The sequence below is a fragment of the Plecotus auritus genome, assembly GCF_963455305.1.
Source record: "Plecotus auritus genome assembly, chromosome: 4".
NCBI classification, from domain to species: Eukaryota; Metazoa; Chordata; class Mammalia; order Chiroptera; family Vespertilionidae; genus Plecotus; species Plecotus auritus.
Window position 1 is genome coordinate 55,989,204 of NC_137775.1, and position 16,024 is coordinate 56,005,227.

Consider the following 16,024-nt stretch of genomic DNA (forward strand, 5'->3'; position numbering starts at 1 on the left):
AGCCAAGAAAAAGGGTAAAGTCACTATAATTCTATATCCTTAATATTTAACTATAATAATTTTTGCATATTTTAATTCATATCTGAGGTCGGTATTATTTGGATAATGATATATGTAAAATTTAAGGGTAGACTGTCTAACCATATATTTAAAATGGTTCTATCAATTCCTTTATTTTATAGTGGCTTACCAAATTCCTTTGCAGGTATGATGATGAAATAATTTATAAGCAAGTTTTATATTCTTAGCTTCAGATTCAGTGAATATTTTTGGAGTGGCACACACATGCTGGCCACTCATGCTACATAATAATCTAATTTAAAAATAACAATAATAAGTGTATAGAAAGGCCGCCTGGTGACAGGCAGGCTCTGTTCTAAGAACTGGAGATATGGTTGGAAAAAAAAAATCCAGACAAAATCCATGTCTAGTGGGAAAGATAGTCATTAACAACCTGGGCTGACACAGATGCTTCTGTGCGCTTGTGCTTGACGCATATTAACTCATTTCATTCTTTTAACAATGCTATGAAGTAGGTACTATCATCATTTCCATTTCATAGGAGAGGAAACCAGTGCACAGAGAGGTTAAGTAACTTGCTGAAGGTCACACAGTTAGTGAGCATTAGGGTTGGAATTTATGGCTTCACTGGCTGCATGCTTAACTGCTGTGCCATTGTTCCTCTGTAATTAGCTCATTTCTACTTATTCTGTTGATGCAAGGCATACAAATTTTCCTTTTTCTTTCTCAAATATTTTCCATTTTTACTTCAAATATGTAATATTACTATATAAAGATAATGGATAATTACTTTTGCCAATACTTTTCAATTACAGGAAACTGACTGTGTGACCCATACTTTACCCAAGGAAAATAAGATGAAATGTTTTGCTTGGCATATTCGAAAAAATCTTGCTTCAAAATAAGTGGCAGGTAGATAATATCTATAATCTCAAAATAGCAACTGATCTAATAAAGTAGTTTCTAATCTTGTCTGCACATTGGAATCATGTGGAGTATTTTATAAAAAATTAATTAACTTATCCATTGATTTTTAGAGAGAGAAACATCGATTTGCTGTTCCACTTTTTCATGCATTCTTTGGTTGCTTCTCCTTCTCCTTCTCCTTCTCCTTCTCCTTCTCCTTCTCCTTCTCCTTCTCCTTCTCCTTCTCCTTCTCCTTCTCCTTCTCCTTCTCCTTCTCCTTCTCCTTCTCCTTCTCCTTCTCCTTCTCCTTCTCCTTCTCCTTCTCCTTCTCCTTCTCCTTCTCCTTCTCCTTCTCCTTCTCCTTCTCCTCCTCCTCCTCCTCCTCCTCCTCCTCCTCCTCCTCCTCCTCCTCCTCCTCCTCCTCCTCCTCCTCCTCCTCCTTCTTCTCCTTCTCCTTCTCCTTCTTCTTCTTCTTCTTTTTAAAATTGATTTTAGAGAGAGAGGAAGGGAGAGGGGGAGAGAGAGGAAGGGAAAGGGGAAAAGATAGAAACTTCGACAGAGAAACATTGTCGATTGGCTGCCTCCTACTGGGGACTGAGCCCACAACTCAAACATGTGCCCTGACCGGGAATCCAGCCACCCCTTGGTGCATGGATTGATGCCCAACCAATGGGCCAGGGCATTAGTTGCCTTTTGTATGTGCCCTGACCAGAAATCAAACCCACAAGCTTGGCAGATCAGGACGATGTTCTAATCAACTGAGCTATCCAGCCAGGGCTATTAGAGGGATTTAAAATATACTGACACCAGGGTCCACCAGCAGGGCTTCTGACTCAATTGGTCTGGAGTGGGTTAAAGCATGAGTACTTAGCTAATATGATAATCTGCAAAGTGATAGAATGTTTAAAAGCCAGACACTTACAATTATAGTCATTATTAAGAGCACAGCTTTGAATCACAGTGCCCTGGATGAAATCCCATGTCTGCCACAATGCAGGCCTCCCCTGAGTTTGCCAGGTTTAGTATGTGGCCTTTTTTTCCTCTTCAGATGTCATGTTGCTAGCTTAAAGTCAGCCATAGTGGGAGTATTTATATCGAAGAAACTGGCAAAATCTACAAATTAGGGCATTCTGGCATATCCCCAGGTAGTTAAACCTTTACCACACACTATTGCTTCTAGGCCTCTGCACATGTGGTCCCCACTCCCACTTGGCTCAGCTTAAATGTCACTTTCTCCTGGAAGCTCCTCCTGACTCTTCAAGATTGGGACAGATAACCTTCGGTGATTCTATGGTAATTTGGGCAGCCCCCCTTGCTGTACTTATTATACTGATTTATTTTGTATCCTATACTGGTCAAGTAAAGTCCTTGAGGTCAGGGATCTTGTCTTGCTCATTGCCATTGCTCTCTACCTAGGATAGGGTATGGCACATAGCAAGGTGCTAAATCATATTTTAAAATGAATCAATACATGAGTAGTTGGTATAATAAACCCTCCCTATTAAATAAGAAGCTTTTTAAGGTTAAAGAACATAGCTTAACCTCTGTATCCCCTTAATTTCCTTACACACAGTGAACATTCAGTAGAAGTGTGAATAGAATGAATGAACTAGACTTTTGATACTTTATCTGAACCTAAAACTAGGGGCCAGTTTAAAATACTCATTCTAGAAGTGAGTTAATGACCTTTGATGTTACGGTTCTATGGAACCCAAACCTGGAGTTTTGAAATACGTCAACAGAAACTTAAGGTTTTTCTAGTCACCAACTTGCCTTAGTTTATTACTCTTAGTTCCTCATTTCTAACAGAGTGGTCTCAAGCTTATCCCACTTCCTTCTTCCCTCTTTGTCTACATGGACACACGCTTTGCTTACAGATTCATATGCACAATGACCCACAAGGCAGAGCAGTGTGGTGAGGTGAAAAGTGCTTGGGATTTAGAGTCAGGAGACACTGGTTGTGTTCCGGTCTGTCACAACCTTTCTGGAGTCTTCATCTCTTCATCTGCAGTGCAGAAAATGATTATCTTCCATATCTAATTTACTACGTTGTGCCCTGGCCAGATAGCTCAGTTGGTTAGAGTCATTATTATTGTCTTGATATACCAAGGTTATGGGTTCAGTCCCTGGTCAGGGCACATACAAAAATCAACCAATGACTCCATAAATAAGAGGGACAACAAAAAGCTTTCTCTCTCTCTCTACTCCTTTCTCTAACATCTATATATATAAAAGACTAAGTGACAGACCATCCATCCATCTGTCCGACCAACCTACTGGTACATATGACGCGCACTGGCAATTTAAAAATAAATGTTGACTCATGCATGTGCGATACATATAAAGCTCTCACTAGTGCCAACCGTGTTTTGTTCTGTCATTGTCAATCGTGAATTTGGTTGTTTTTGTTGACATACTGAATATACTCGATGGAGATTTTCACACCTATTTGAGTGATGATTCCAGCGATTCAACAGATGCTGAAAAAAAAAAATTCCCATCGAATTTCTTAATAGTATTACTCCTTCGGGAATGCCATGTCATAAATTAAAATTGAAAGTAGGTGCAATCATCATGCTACTGAGAAATCTTAATAGTAAATGGGGTCTTTGTAATGGTACTAGATTTATTATCACAAGATTGCAACCTAACATAATCGAAGCTGAAGTATTAACAGGATCTGTGGAAGGAGAGGTTGTTCTGATTCCAAGAATTGATTTGTCCCCATCTGACACTGGCCTCCTATTTAAATTAATTCGAAGACAGTTTCCTGTGATGCCAGCATTTGCAATGACTATTAATAAATCACAAGGACAAACTCTAGACAGAGTAGGAATATTCCTACCTGAACCCGTTTTCGGACATGATCAGTTATATGTTGCTTTCTCTCGAGTTCTAAGAGTGTGTGACATTAAAGTTAAAGCTGTAAATACTTCATCACAAGGGAAATTAGTCAAGTACTCTGAAAGTGTTTTTACTCTTAATGTGGTATACAGGGAGATATTAGAATAAGTTTAATCAATTTATCAGTCATTGTTTTTATCAATGTTGTTTTTATATCATGTTTTTATTGTTTTTATATCATGTCTTTGTTGTTGTTATATCATGTTGTTATTGTTTATTTATTAATCAATTTATATATTATTTTTATATACATTTAACTAATCTTCTTTCATCTCTGACACTTATATTATAGAGAAAGGGTGAATAGCAATATTAAAATATTTCTTCTAATTAATTTCCTTTCAATGTGCACAAATTTGTGCACTGGGCCACTAGTCAATAAATAAAAATTAAAAAAATTAAAAAAAACTTTCAAAAAGATGATTTACTAAATTTTTTATAGGATCAAATGAGTTAACAGAGTTAAAAATGGTTTTGTAAGCTGTAAAACACTACAAAGAGAAAATGTAAAATCTCTCAGACAAATTGGTCCTAAGCACATGGTATCCTATATAATAAAGAAGTAATATGCAAATTAACCCTCATGCCCTCACAAGATGGCTGCCTACAACCAGGCCTGCAGGGGGGTTAGTGAGGGACTCGGCTGAACAAGCAGGCTGTGTGGGGCGACCAGGCTGGCAGGGGGGTTAGTAAGGGACAACCAAATGACTGAACAAGCAGGCTGCATGGGGCGACCAGATCGACAGGGGGGTTAGTGAGGGATGACCAAATGACTGAACAGGCAGGCTGCGTGGAGCGACCAGGCTGGCAGGGCAGTTAGTGAGGAACGACCAAACGACTGAACAGCAGGCTGCGTGGGGCGACCAGGCTGGCGGGGAGCGGGGGGGGCAGTGGGAGTGACCAGGCCGGCAAGGGGGGGGCAGTTAGGGGCAATCAGGCAGGCAGGCAGGTGAGCCATTAGGAGCCAGCAGTCCAGGATTGTGAGAGGGATGTCTGACTGCCAGGGATCGGGCCTAAACTGGCAGTCGGACATCCCCCAAGGGGTCCCAGATTGGAAAGGGTGCAGGCTGGGCTGAGGGGATCCCCCCCCTTGTGCATGAATTTCGTGCACTGGGCCTCTAGTACAGTGGTTCTCAACCTTTCTAATGCCACGACCTTTTAATATAGTTCCTCATGTTGTGGTGACCCCCAATCATAAAATTATTTTCGTTGCTACTTCATAACTGTAATTTTACTACTGTTAATGAATCGTTGTGACCCACAGGTTGAGAACCACTGCTGTAGAGCCTAAGACCATCGGAAAACACAGATATTTACATTACAATTCATAACAGTAGCAAAATTACAGTTATGAAGTAGCAATGAAATTAATTTTATGGTTGGGGGTCACCACAACATGAGGAACTGTATTAAAGGGTCGCGGCATTAGAAAGGTTGAGAACCACTGCTCTAGTCCTATATAATAAAAGAGTAATATGCAAATTAACAATCACTCCGCTACACCCACAAGCCATGCCCACAAGCCACGCCCACCAGCCAATCAGGAGCGAATATGCAAATAAACCCAACCAAGATGGCTACAGCCACAGAGAGCAGGAGGGAGGCTCTGGTTTCCCCAGCAATGGAGGAAGCCAAGCTTTCCGCCTGCCCTTGCTGGCCTAGGCCTCCACTCAAGGCTACAAAGTTTCAATGATAGAAGATACATAAACCCAAACAGAAATGGCAGCAGCCACAGAGCTGGAAAGAGCAGGAGGCTAGGGTTTCACCCGGTGATGGAGGAAGCCAAGCTTTCCGCACACCCTGGCTGGCCCAGGCCTCCGCTTAAGGCTACAAAGTTTCAATTATAGAAGATACATAAATCCAAAAAAAAAAAAAAAAAAATGGCTGCTGCCACGAAGCAAGCAGAAGGCTTGGCTCCGCTCCAGGCTACAAAGTTTCAATTGTAGAAGATAAATAAACCCCAGATACCAGGGCCTCCGCTTGTGTCGCCAGGGGGCATGGCCGGCCTGCAAACCATCACAGGCCCCTCGCCCAGGCCACCCCACGCCCCAAGGGAACCCCCACCCTGATCTGGGACACCCTTCAGGGCAAACCAGCTGGCCCCCACCCGTGCACCAGGCCTCTGTCCTATCTAATAAAAGAGTAATATGCAGATTGACCATCACTCCAACACACAAGATGGCTGACCCCATGTGGTCAAAGATCCTGCCCCATGTGGACACAAGATGACCACCACAAGATGGCCAGCAGGGGAGGGCAGTTAGGGGTGACCAAGCCGGCAGAGGAGGGAAGTTGGGGGCGACCAGGCCTGTAGGGGAGGGCAGTTAGGGGCAAACAGGCTGGCAGGGGAACAGTTAGGCATCAATCAGGCTGGCAGGGGAGTGGTTAGGGCAGCCGTGGGCAAACTACGGCCTGCGGGCTGGATCCAGCCCGTTCGGCTGTTCTATCCGGCCCGTGGAGCCGAAAGAGCGGAGGGTTCTCTTGCTCTCCCCTCCGCTCCTTCACCAGCAGCAGTGTTAACATGGCAACGTCGGGAAACACGGCCGCAGCTCCTTCTTCTGAGTGGGCGGATTTATATCCGCCCATTCAGTAGAAGGAACAACCACTCAATCTTCCAGAGGCTCCTTGCAATGCCTGTAGACACGTCCTCCGACATCACCCTGGGAATGCGTAGACACGTTATCGTGGTGCTGTAGGGAGACAGGCCCCTGGAGAGCACAGTATCAGAGCATTAGCTAAAAAGGAGACCAACAACACTGTTCCCACTGAAGTTGATGTTTTAAAGACCAAAAACCTTTCAACCCAGTCTACATTGCCATCTACATCTACGTCCCAGGCATAATTTGGAAGTTGCACTAAAGAAAATGTTTAATTTACTGTTTACACATTTTGTTTTTTTCTGTTTGTTTTAGTTTTAAATTATTTTATTATATTTAAGTTTAATTTGAAAGGCTTTTGTACCTTTCCTTTGTTAGGCAATTTTATTTTGCCTTTGCCATCTTCAATATAAGGTATGTTATTGTGCTATGATTCCTCCATTTTTTGAAGTTTCAAATTATAATAATTAGTGTTTACATTCTTCTTGTTAAAATGTTTGAAATGAATAAAACTATTGAAATAAAAAAAAAAGACCGTACCCTTTTATTTAATGATGTTTACTTTGAATTTATATTAGTTCACACAAACACTCCATCCATGCTTTTGTTCCAGCCCTCCGGTCCAGTTTAAGAACCCATTGTGGCCCTCGAGTCAAAAAGTTTGCCCACCCCTGGGTTAGGGGGTGATCAGGCTGGCAGGCAGAAGCGGTTAGGGGCAATCAGGAAGGCAGGCAGGCGAGCAGTTGGAAGTCAGCAGTCCTGGATTGTGAGAGGGATGTCCGACTGCCCGTTTAGGCCCAATCCCACTGTGATTGGGCTTAAACGGGCAGTCGGACATCCTTCGAGGGGTCCCAGATTGGAGAGGGTGCAGGCTGGGCTTAGGGACACCCCCCTCCCCCGTGCACGAATTTTGTGCACCAGGCCTCTAGTAGTTTAATAGTTCCCTAGCAAACAAATGGAATCTGTAAGGGGATAAAAAGAATATTCCAGTATGGAGAGGGCATAGAAATATAGGGGTTATTTATTTGGGAAAGAGAGAGATGCCTTACTTGTTTTGCAGCATGCAATCAGGTAAATATTATGGTTTTGCATAGCAAAGACATAAAACATTGGCTTCCTATCAGATGTTACATAGGAAATAGATTGCATCTGAGATAGCAGGTGTGCTATCAATCAGGAATTAAAAAACGCACAACTGATCTTGTCATTTGAAACAAACGATAAGGATATATTGATGGCTGATAACTAGAATAACAAATTTCATTCCCCAATAGATCTAATAGGCTCTAATTAACCTAAAAGCATAAAGTAATGTCAGAATTAGATCAATACCAAGTAACAGAGTTCCTTTCAAATAGCGACTAGTGAGGATCTCAAATGCAAGCATTGTTGCAGATATGGTTTGCCCATTTCTTAGTTTTGGTACAGATTTTCCCTTGCATATGTTACTGATTAGCTTCCCACAACAGGAAGACTAGGTGTTTTTTTTCCAATCAGCAGCAGAGACATCACTCGAGAGCTTGTTAGAAATGCAGAATCTCAGGCCCACCCCAGACCTATTAAGTCAGAATCTGCATTTTAATAAGTACTCAGGGATTGAGTTTAAGGTGCACGGTTTTAGGGATCATTTAGTTATTTGTCAAATGGTAAAAAACAATCAGGCCCTTTAGGGTGATTTTTTCCCCATCAAGGTTTAATACACCTGGGCGGCAGAGCTTTGACTGGAATAAAGGTTTCCTGCCTCTGCTGGCAGGTTCCAGCATTACATACAAAAAGGCAGACAATGCTTCTCATAACTTAAAACAGAAGAAGTAATTTTTTGCCCTAGCCGGCTTGGCTCAGTGGGTAGAGCATTGGCCTGCAGACCAAAGGGTCCTGGGTTCGATTCCAATCAAGGGCATGTACCTTGGTTGCAGGCTCCTCCCCAGCCCGGGCCCTGGTAGGGGCTCCTGCAGGAGGCAACCAATCGAAGTTTCTCTCTTTCCTTCTCTCTTCCCCTCTCTCTAAAAGATCAATGAAAAATATCCTTGGGTGAGGATTAACAACAACAAAAAAGGAACAAGTAATTTTTTATGGCATACAGAAGCAGATAGTCATTCATATCTCTGAAAACCTCCATGCCTTGACAGTAATGCTTTGAAAGCAAATATTTGTTTTTCCTTCTAATCGTTCACATTTTTCAATGAAGAAACTTATATAAACTGCACAGCAGAGGCACTTTGCTAGTAACTGTTATTTAATAATTGTAGGTTAGGCTGATGTCTGTTATTATGAATGTGATGAGCCAGGTCCAAATTGAACCTTTGGAATGGGTATACTAGTACACATGTGTAATTGAAGAACCTGACTCAGTGACCTACTTTCTTGGTTACCACAGCAGTCGGAGATTGGATTACAAGGGGTTTAGCGCCATCTAATGGTCACACATGGTGCAGGTTTCGGTTGCAGAGATAATATGGAAAATTCTAGTTTTATCTTTTAATCCAAATGCATCCAACTTCTCACTTTCCAGGAAAATCAATCCAACATGTACACTTTTTATGGTGTTTTTATACTTAAAATTATAGGCTAAGAGTTCTTGGAGCTGATCGAAAAGTTGGAGATGTTCCTATTTCGAAAAGAAAGACTGATTTTTGATGCTTCCCTCATTTAATATATTCATTTTGTCATCCCTCCAATCCCCCAGTAATTTCTCAAAACATTAAGCCTGAGCAATAGGGTTTCCAGACTCACAAAAGATCCCGTTTCATCACAATGTGGCTGGGGAGCAGTAGAGGGCTGCTGGACCAGAGGGAGCCTTGCCAAAGATCAGTGCAAGCTAAGTAAACAGGTGGCCAAGCTTTCTCTTCACCCCATTCTTAGGGATGTGTTGTCTGAGCCCCTGGAACCAAGATTTAATTCTAGGCATAGCAATGGTGGTGGCAGGAAGTCCTAACAATGCCAGCGCTGGCATCTCCTAATGAAGGGCAGCAGAATATTCTTTCTACCCCCTAATATGCTTCTTTGGCATAAGAATTATTTGGAGGGTTATTTTTTGAGAAATATCAGACAGAAGTTGCTCTGAAAACACAGTAGAAGTCACTATTCTTTAAGGGAAATGTTCATATATAAAGGAAATCTCTGTTTGTGAGGGTATTCCCCTCTCTGTACCATGAAGAGAAGGATAACTCCAAATTACAGGAGACCCTTATCAACAGATAAGGGAGTGACTTAAATCTGCAAAGCTGACCTCCCCTCAACACATTTCTTTTGTCTTTAGCTGAAGATGGTATTTACTAGTAAGGTGGTGAATTAGGTCATCTGGGGGATTTACTCAGTTTCCCTGGGTATCTCCCATCTATACATGATATAGATATACATGCTAATAAACTTCCATTTGTTTTTCTCTTGTTAATCTGTCTTATTCCAGGGGTTCTCAGCTAAAAACTCAGAAGGGTAGAAAGAAAATTGTTTTTCTTCCCCTACACTACCTATTTAGCAGAAATGGAATTCAGAATCAAGATTAAGTTGGTTTGGAGAAAATAGAGATAAAATATCCTTCCTTGCACAGTTTTGTGGCCAGTGGGAGGGACCAGAGTTTGCTACCCCAAATATATCTTTTGGGAAATTGATTATTTTTGAGAAACAAAAGACTCACTGAGGGAATACTGGGAGCCTCTGAGATTAGGTTTGGAAAAGTGCCACTGAAGAATTTAAACTCTTCAAGCTGGTTCAGCATTGTTGATAGAAAGAAGGAAGAGAAGGTGAATTTGAGTTTGCTCATATTTCATTCTCTGTAGCTCCCAGCAGTATACAAAGAAAAGGAGGGACATGGAAGGTGATTTTTAAGGCCTCTGTCTCAGTCTTTGACTTTCTGAATAACATAATGACTCTCTGAAAAAGGGAGAAAAACAGCAGCCAAGTTCCTGGGGGTCAGAAAAGCTTGTGTTTCTGCAAGCCTAGGTATGCCTCCAGAGGTAATGGTGGATGTTGTGGGTTGGGTTGTCCAAAAAGATACGTTGAACTTCTAACCTCTGGTACTTGTGACTTGTGAATGCGACCTTATTTAAAAATAGGGGCTTTGCAGATGGAACAAGTTAAAATAAGCTATACCAAATTAGGGTGGCCCTAATCCGATATGACTAATGTCTTATGAAGATGGAAATTTGCATACAGCCATAGATAGAGAGGAGAATGCCATGTGAAGACACAGATTCAGCATGTGAAGATGGAGGCAAAGGTTGGAACCAAGGAATGACTGGAACTACCAGAGGCTGGCAGAGGCAAAGAAGCATCATTCCTTAGGATCTTTGGAAGGAACATGGTTCTGCCAACACTTTGATTGCAAACTTTTAGTCTCCACAACTGAGAGAATAAATTTATGTTGTCTTAAGCCACGTGGTTTGTGGCCCTTTGTTACAGCAGCTCTAGGAAACTAATACCATGGGGGCGACCTCTGCTGGAAGATGAACCTCTGGGTTCTGAGGGCATTTTCTGGGGGTGGACTCCCATCTCAGGAGCAGGGACAGTAGACCTCTGGCCACGGAGGACTATGGAGGTGCTGACAGGTACTTGAATTAATGCTTGCCATCTCAAGAGATTCCTAAAGATTTCTGCCCTTGAAGACTTCAGCGCTCTTACTGTAAACAGTGATTTAGTGTTTGTGATTGAACATCTGAGTTCTCTAGAACAGATGTTTGGGCACTAAAACCTCATGTGTACCAGATAAATTCAAAAGAGCTTGGGAAAAGTTGTCTGATTTTTTTACAAGGGCTAGAGACTTAGGTACAGAGAACACCGGCTCCAAGAGCTTTGGAACCGGAGAGCATGGGTTAGAACAGGGGCAGATCCAGGTTTTGTGGGGCCTTGTATCAATTTTCTACAGCTGTTGTAAAAACGTACCCAAATTGGAGTGGCTCAAAATGTTTTACATTTTCGGAGGCTAGATGCCTGAAATCTGGTCGTAGGCAGGGCCATGCTCTCTCTGCCAGCAGAGAACTGGGCATCGTTTAGGCAGACTGCTGCCCAGCAAGGAAAGTCTTATTTTGTCCTGTCGAGGGAGGAGTGACACTTTCCACTAAAAGGTCTCAGCAGACATAACAGCCAGGGGGACAGACCAGGAGTGGGACCTCACTTAGGCTCTTTGTGGGAGGTGGTAGCCTTTGGGCTCTCTCAATGGAAAAATACTGAGAGGGTCCAGGCATACAGGATGCTGAGCTCCCCTGCAAGTTTCCCATCGACTCTTTAAAATACATTCCCCCAGGCCCTGCCGGTGTGGCTCAGTTGGTTGGAGCATCGTCCAGTATTCTGAAAGGCCGCGGGTTTGATTCCGAGTAAGTCACCTAGGTTTTGGGTTCGATCCCAGGTCCGGGTGCCTACAGGAGACAACCAGTCTCTCTCTCCCTTCCTCTCTTTAAAATCAAGACATGTCCTCAGGTGAGGATAAAAATAAAACCCCAAACACGTATATATTCTTTCAAACTCAAACTCTTGCAGTTCAAATTGAGCATTTTTGCTTAAAGCCAAGCTGCTACGTTACAGGTAATTTGCCATCACCCAGCTTTATATTTAACTAGAGGCCCGGTGCATGAAATTCATGCACGGGGGGCGGGGGGGGGGGGGGGAAGGTTTCCTCAGCCCAGCCTGCATCCTCTCCAATCCGGGACCCTGCAGTGATTGGGCCTAAGCTGGCAGTCGGACACCCCCTCGCAATCTGGGACCGCTGGCTCTTAACAGCTCGACTGCCTCATTGCTCCTAATCCCTCTGCCTGCTGGCCTGATCACCCCTAACTGCTCTCCTGCCAGCCTGATTGCCCCTAATGGCTCCCCTGCCTGCCTGATCACCCCTAACTGCCTCTGCCTCAGCCCCTGCACCTGGGACCTGGGCTTCCTTCCCTCTGGCCAGCTGCGGGCATCCTGGTTCCCGGCAGCTCCGCCTGGGCTGGCCGCAAGCACCCAGGACCACGGGCAGCTTCGCCCAGGCTGCCTGCAGCTGCAGGCACCCGGGACTGTGGGTGGCTCCTCCTGGGACCTTGGGCGGCTTCGCAGGGCCCAGCTTTGTCAGAAAGGACTCCAGATGTCTGGTCTAATTAGCATATTACCCTTTTATTAGTATAGATACTTTAACTAGCCTGTTACCTAAAGAGTCTTATTACCAGGTAGGTGGCTGTTACAAAATGCTTCCAGTCATCTCTGGTGAACTGAAAGGGAAAGACCTTTTGTTTGGCAAGGCAAAGGGGAGCACCGCCACGTAGTGGTGCTCCATTGGGCAATTCCTGCCTTAGCCAAAGACACACATTAGTAACTTGGCGACATGGACCCTCTGAGGTTCCAATTGTGCTTTGACACTCTGCTCTAGAAATGTACAAACAAAAGTCTTAAGGAATGTTTTTGGATCAATTTCAGATACCACATGGATCCGTAGAAGTACCTCCCCCAAGAGAAATTCCTCATTTCTGGTGCTCCAATCCCTCGCCTTTAGAATTTCTCTAAAGCTTCTTCTCTTGACCCACGTCAGCTTTCCAAATTCCAAATCAAAGCCAGATCCAGCCGGGACGCAAGCTTGGCCGAAAAAGGGCGATCGGGCTCTAGAGCTGCGATAGCGGTGTGATGCCCTTTCATTAGTAAAAGAGATGCTCTTAGGAAAGCTGCGGACCAGCCTACGCATGGAAACTGGCTTGCCTTCTTTTCATTTCTTTTGGTTTCTATCTGCTCTCAGGCGGGGAAACAAATCCGAAGTTTACTCGGCCAGCCCCGAACTAGGGCAACTGCGCCTGCGCAAAGCTGTTTACACGCGCGCGCCGGGCTCCGGGCGGGGCGGGGCGAGGGAAAACCCGCCGAGCTTCTCTTTCTTCCCCTCTGACCTCGGAAAGGAGGGGGCGGGGCTTGGGGGCGGAAGGAGCAGTGCATTGTGGGCTCGCCTGGAGCAGGGGAGTCGGTATATAATGAAAGTGGTGCGCAGCCCCTAACGTTATCCGGCTGGGAGCGGCTGGAATCCGGACCTCGGCTGGGGTTCGGTGGCCGCGCACCTCCGTGCGGAGCGGCCCGCGAGGCGGCGGCGGAGGCGCGGCGAGCGTTGGCGGAGCGGGGCGGCTCTGCGCGGCTCCGAGTCATGGCTCACAACAAGATCCCGCCGCGATGGCTCAACTGTCCCCGGCGCGGCCAGCCGGTGGCAGGTAACCCGCCTGGGGTGTTCGAGTCCCCGCACCGGCGGCTGCTGGGGTGGGCCATCCGAGGGGCGCAGCTTTCGGTGTTGGAGCGCCTGTCTGTTAGTGGCATTTCGGGATCGGGATGTGCTCGGTCGGAAGAAGCTTCGTGGATGAGTGTTTGGGAACTTGGACCGGAGGGGGTGGGACGGTGGGTGGGGGCACTTGTGACTCTCCGATTAGGCTAAGGATCGAGGACGGGAAGGTAGACAGGAGGTTTGTGTGGCAGGTACCGAGGACCCAAGAGCACAGTGGACAGTATCTTCAAACTTAGTGAGAAGTTTGCGGACCTTTCAGGGTCCTTAGAAGAGGAAGGGACAGTGTCGGTCTTGAGATGGAGAAGGGTAGGCTAAAGAAGAGGAGGGGCAGTTTTCTGCGGTGTAATGGATCAACATGAGACTGGAGCTTAAAAAAATTCTAAATCACTTAATTGTGTTTTTTTTCATTTTTATTGAGTTGGACACACACCAAACTTTAAAGTGTTCAGTTTGATAAGTTTTTATTATACGCACACACACATCTATGAAACAACCCAAGAAACCATCACCACAATCAAGATAGTCAACGTTAGAGCTAGGCTTTAGGACTGAAGGGTCCTGGGTTTGATTGCGGTCAAGGGCACATGCCCGGGTTGCGGGCTGGATCTCCAAAATTGGGTGTGCAGGAGGCAGCCGATCAGTGATTCTCATCATTGATGTTTTTCTCTTTCTCCCTCTCCCTCTCTGAAATCAATAAAAATATATTAAGAATAAAAGGTAGTCAACATAACTCATCACCTCTCAAAGTCTTTTTCCTGCCCTTTTTTGTTATTGTTGTTAATCCTCACCCGAGGATATATTTCCATTGATTTTTAGAGAGAGTGGAAGGGAGGGGGAGAGACAGAGAACATTGATGACCTGAATAGAACCGGGACCCTCCCGTCTGAAGCTCTCTCCACTGAGCCAAGCCGGCCAGGGGTCCTCCTGCCTTTTTTTAATCTCTCCCTCTTCAAGCAACCACTGATCTGCTTTCTGTTATTATAGAGCAATTTGCATTTTCTGTATATTTTTTAAATAAGTGGAATCATTTGGTATGTACTTTTTATTGGTGGAGTATCTGGCTTCTTTCACTCAGGATTATTATTTTGATATTTTTCCATGTACTTGTATGTAGCAATAGTTCATCCCCATTTATTGCTGAGTAGTAGTCCATTGTTATGGATACACCACAATTTGTTTATTTCATTCACTTGTTTCTGGTCATTTGGGTTGTTTCCAGTTTTTGGCTATTACAGATTCACTTGCTAGGAACATTCATTTACAATTCCTTGTATGAACATATTCTTTCATTTCGTTTGTGTAAATCTCTAGAATAGAAATAGATGATATGGTGGGTGTACATTTAACCTTTTAAAAAACTGCCAAACTCTTCCCCCAAATCTGAACATTTTACATTTCCACCATCAATATGTATATGATTGTTCTATTTGCTCCACATCCTCTCCAACACTTGGTGTGATCAGGCTTTTAAATTTTACCCACTTTATTATCTTACTGTGGTTTGATGTTGAGCATCTTTTCATGTGCTGTTTGGCAGTTCATGTATCTTCTTTTGTGAAGTGTCCAAATCTTTTGCTGATTTTAAAATTGCATTATCTTATTGATGAGTTGTTAGAGTTCTTTGTATATTGTAAATACAAATCCTTTATTGGATGTGTGTTTTTTCTAGAAGGGTGTTTTGAAACAAAATATAAAGGCGTCTGAGTACATATTTATACTATGTTTAGTTATATAAAATTGTTGGAAGAGGAGACTCTAAGTTATTTTTAAGTTAGATTTTCTTTTTTTAGTATATTTTTCTTGATTTCAGAGAAGAAGGGAGAGGGAGAGAGAGATAGAAACATCAATGATGAGAGAGAATCATTGATCGACTGCCTTCTGCACTCCCCACACTGGGGTTTGAGCCCGCAACCTGGGCATGTGCCCTGCTGGGGAATTGAATTATGACCTCCTGGTTCATATATCGATGCTCAACCACTGAGCCATGCTGGCTAGGCTAATTTAATTTTCTGATTCTTCTAATTTGTCAGCTTTTTCACATTCCATATAAAATCTTTAGTCAATAAAGTCATATAAACTATGGATAAAAGTTTATCCATAACTTTAACTGAAAGGTACTTTTAACCAAGTCTTAGGGTAAGGAAATGTTTTTCTTCAATAAAAATGAAATAATTTTGTTTATGTTCTAATCACTCTTACATGCATTGTCGGTTGTAATGAAAACAAGTGTACTTGGTAATCATTGTACTTTCTTCAAATGAATTGATCACAACTCTACATTTTCTTTCTAGGTCTTACTCTCTAGCCATTGTGACTTTTTCCTTTACCATTTCTAACTTAACATTGAATCCTTTTTTAGAGAGAGGAAGGGAGA

The 16,024-nt window shown here is 43.6% G+C and overlaps 1 protein-coding gene across 4 annotated transcripts in view; it reads left to right on the plus strand.

Moving 5' to 3' along the window:
* Nucleotides 1-13,283: 13,283 nt before the first annotated feature.
* Nucleotides 13,284-16,024, plus strand: part of RNGTT (RNA guanylyltransferase and 5'-phosphatase) — a 213,952-nt gene continuing 211,211 nt past the window's right edge. For all 4 annotated transcript variants that reach the window (XM_080666815.1, XM_080666813.1, XM_080666814.1 and 1 more), the window contains exon 1: nt 13,284-13,582. In XM_080666815.1, coding sequence (XP_080522941.1) covers nt 13,519-13,582 — 64 coding nt within the window. In that variant the 5' untranslated portion in view covers nt 13,284-13,518. The remainder of the gene's footprint in view (nt 13,583-16,024) is intronic.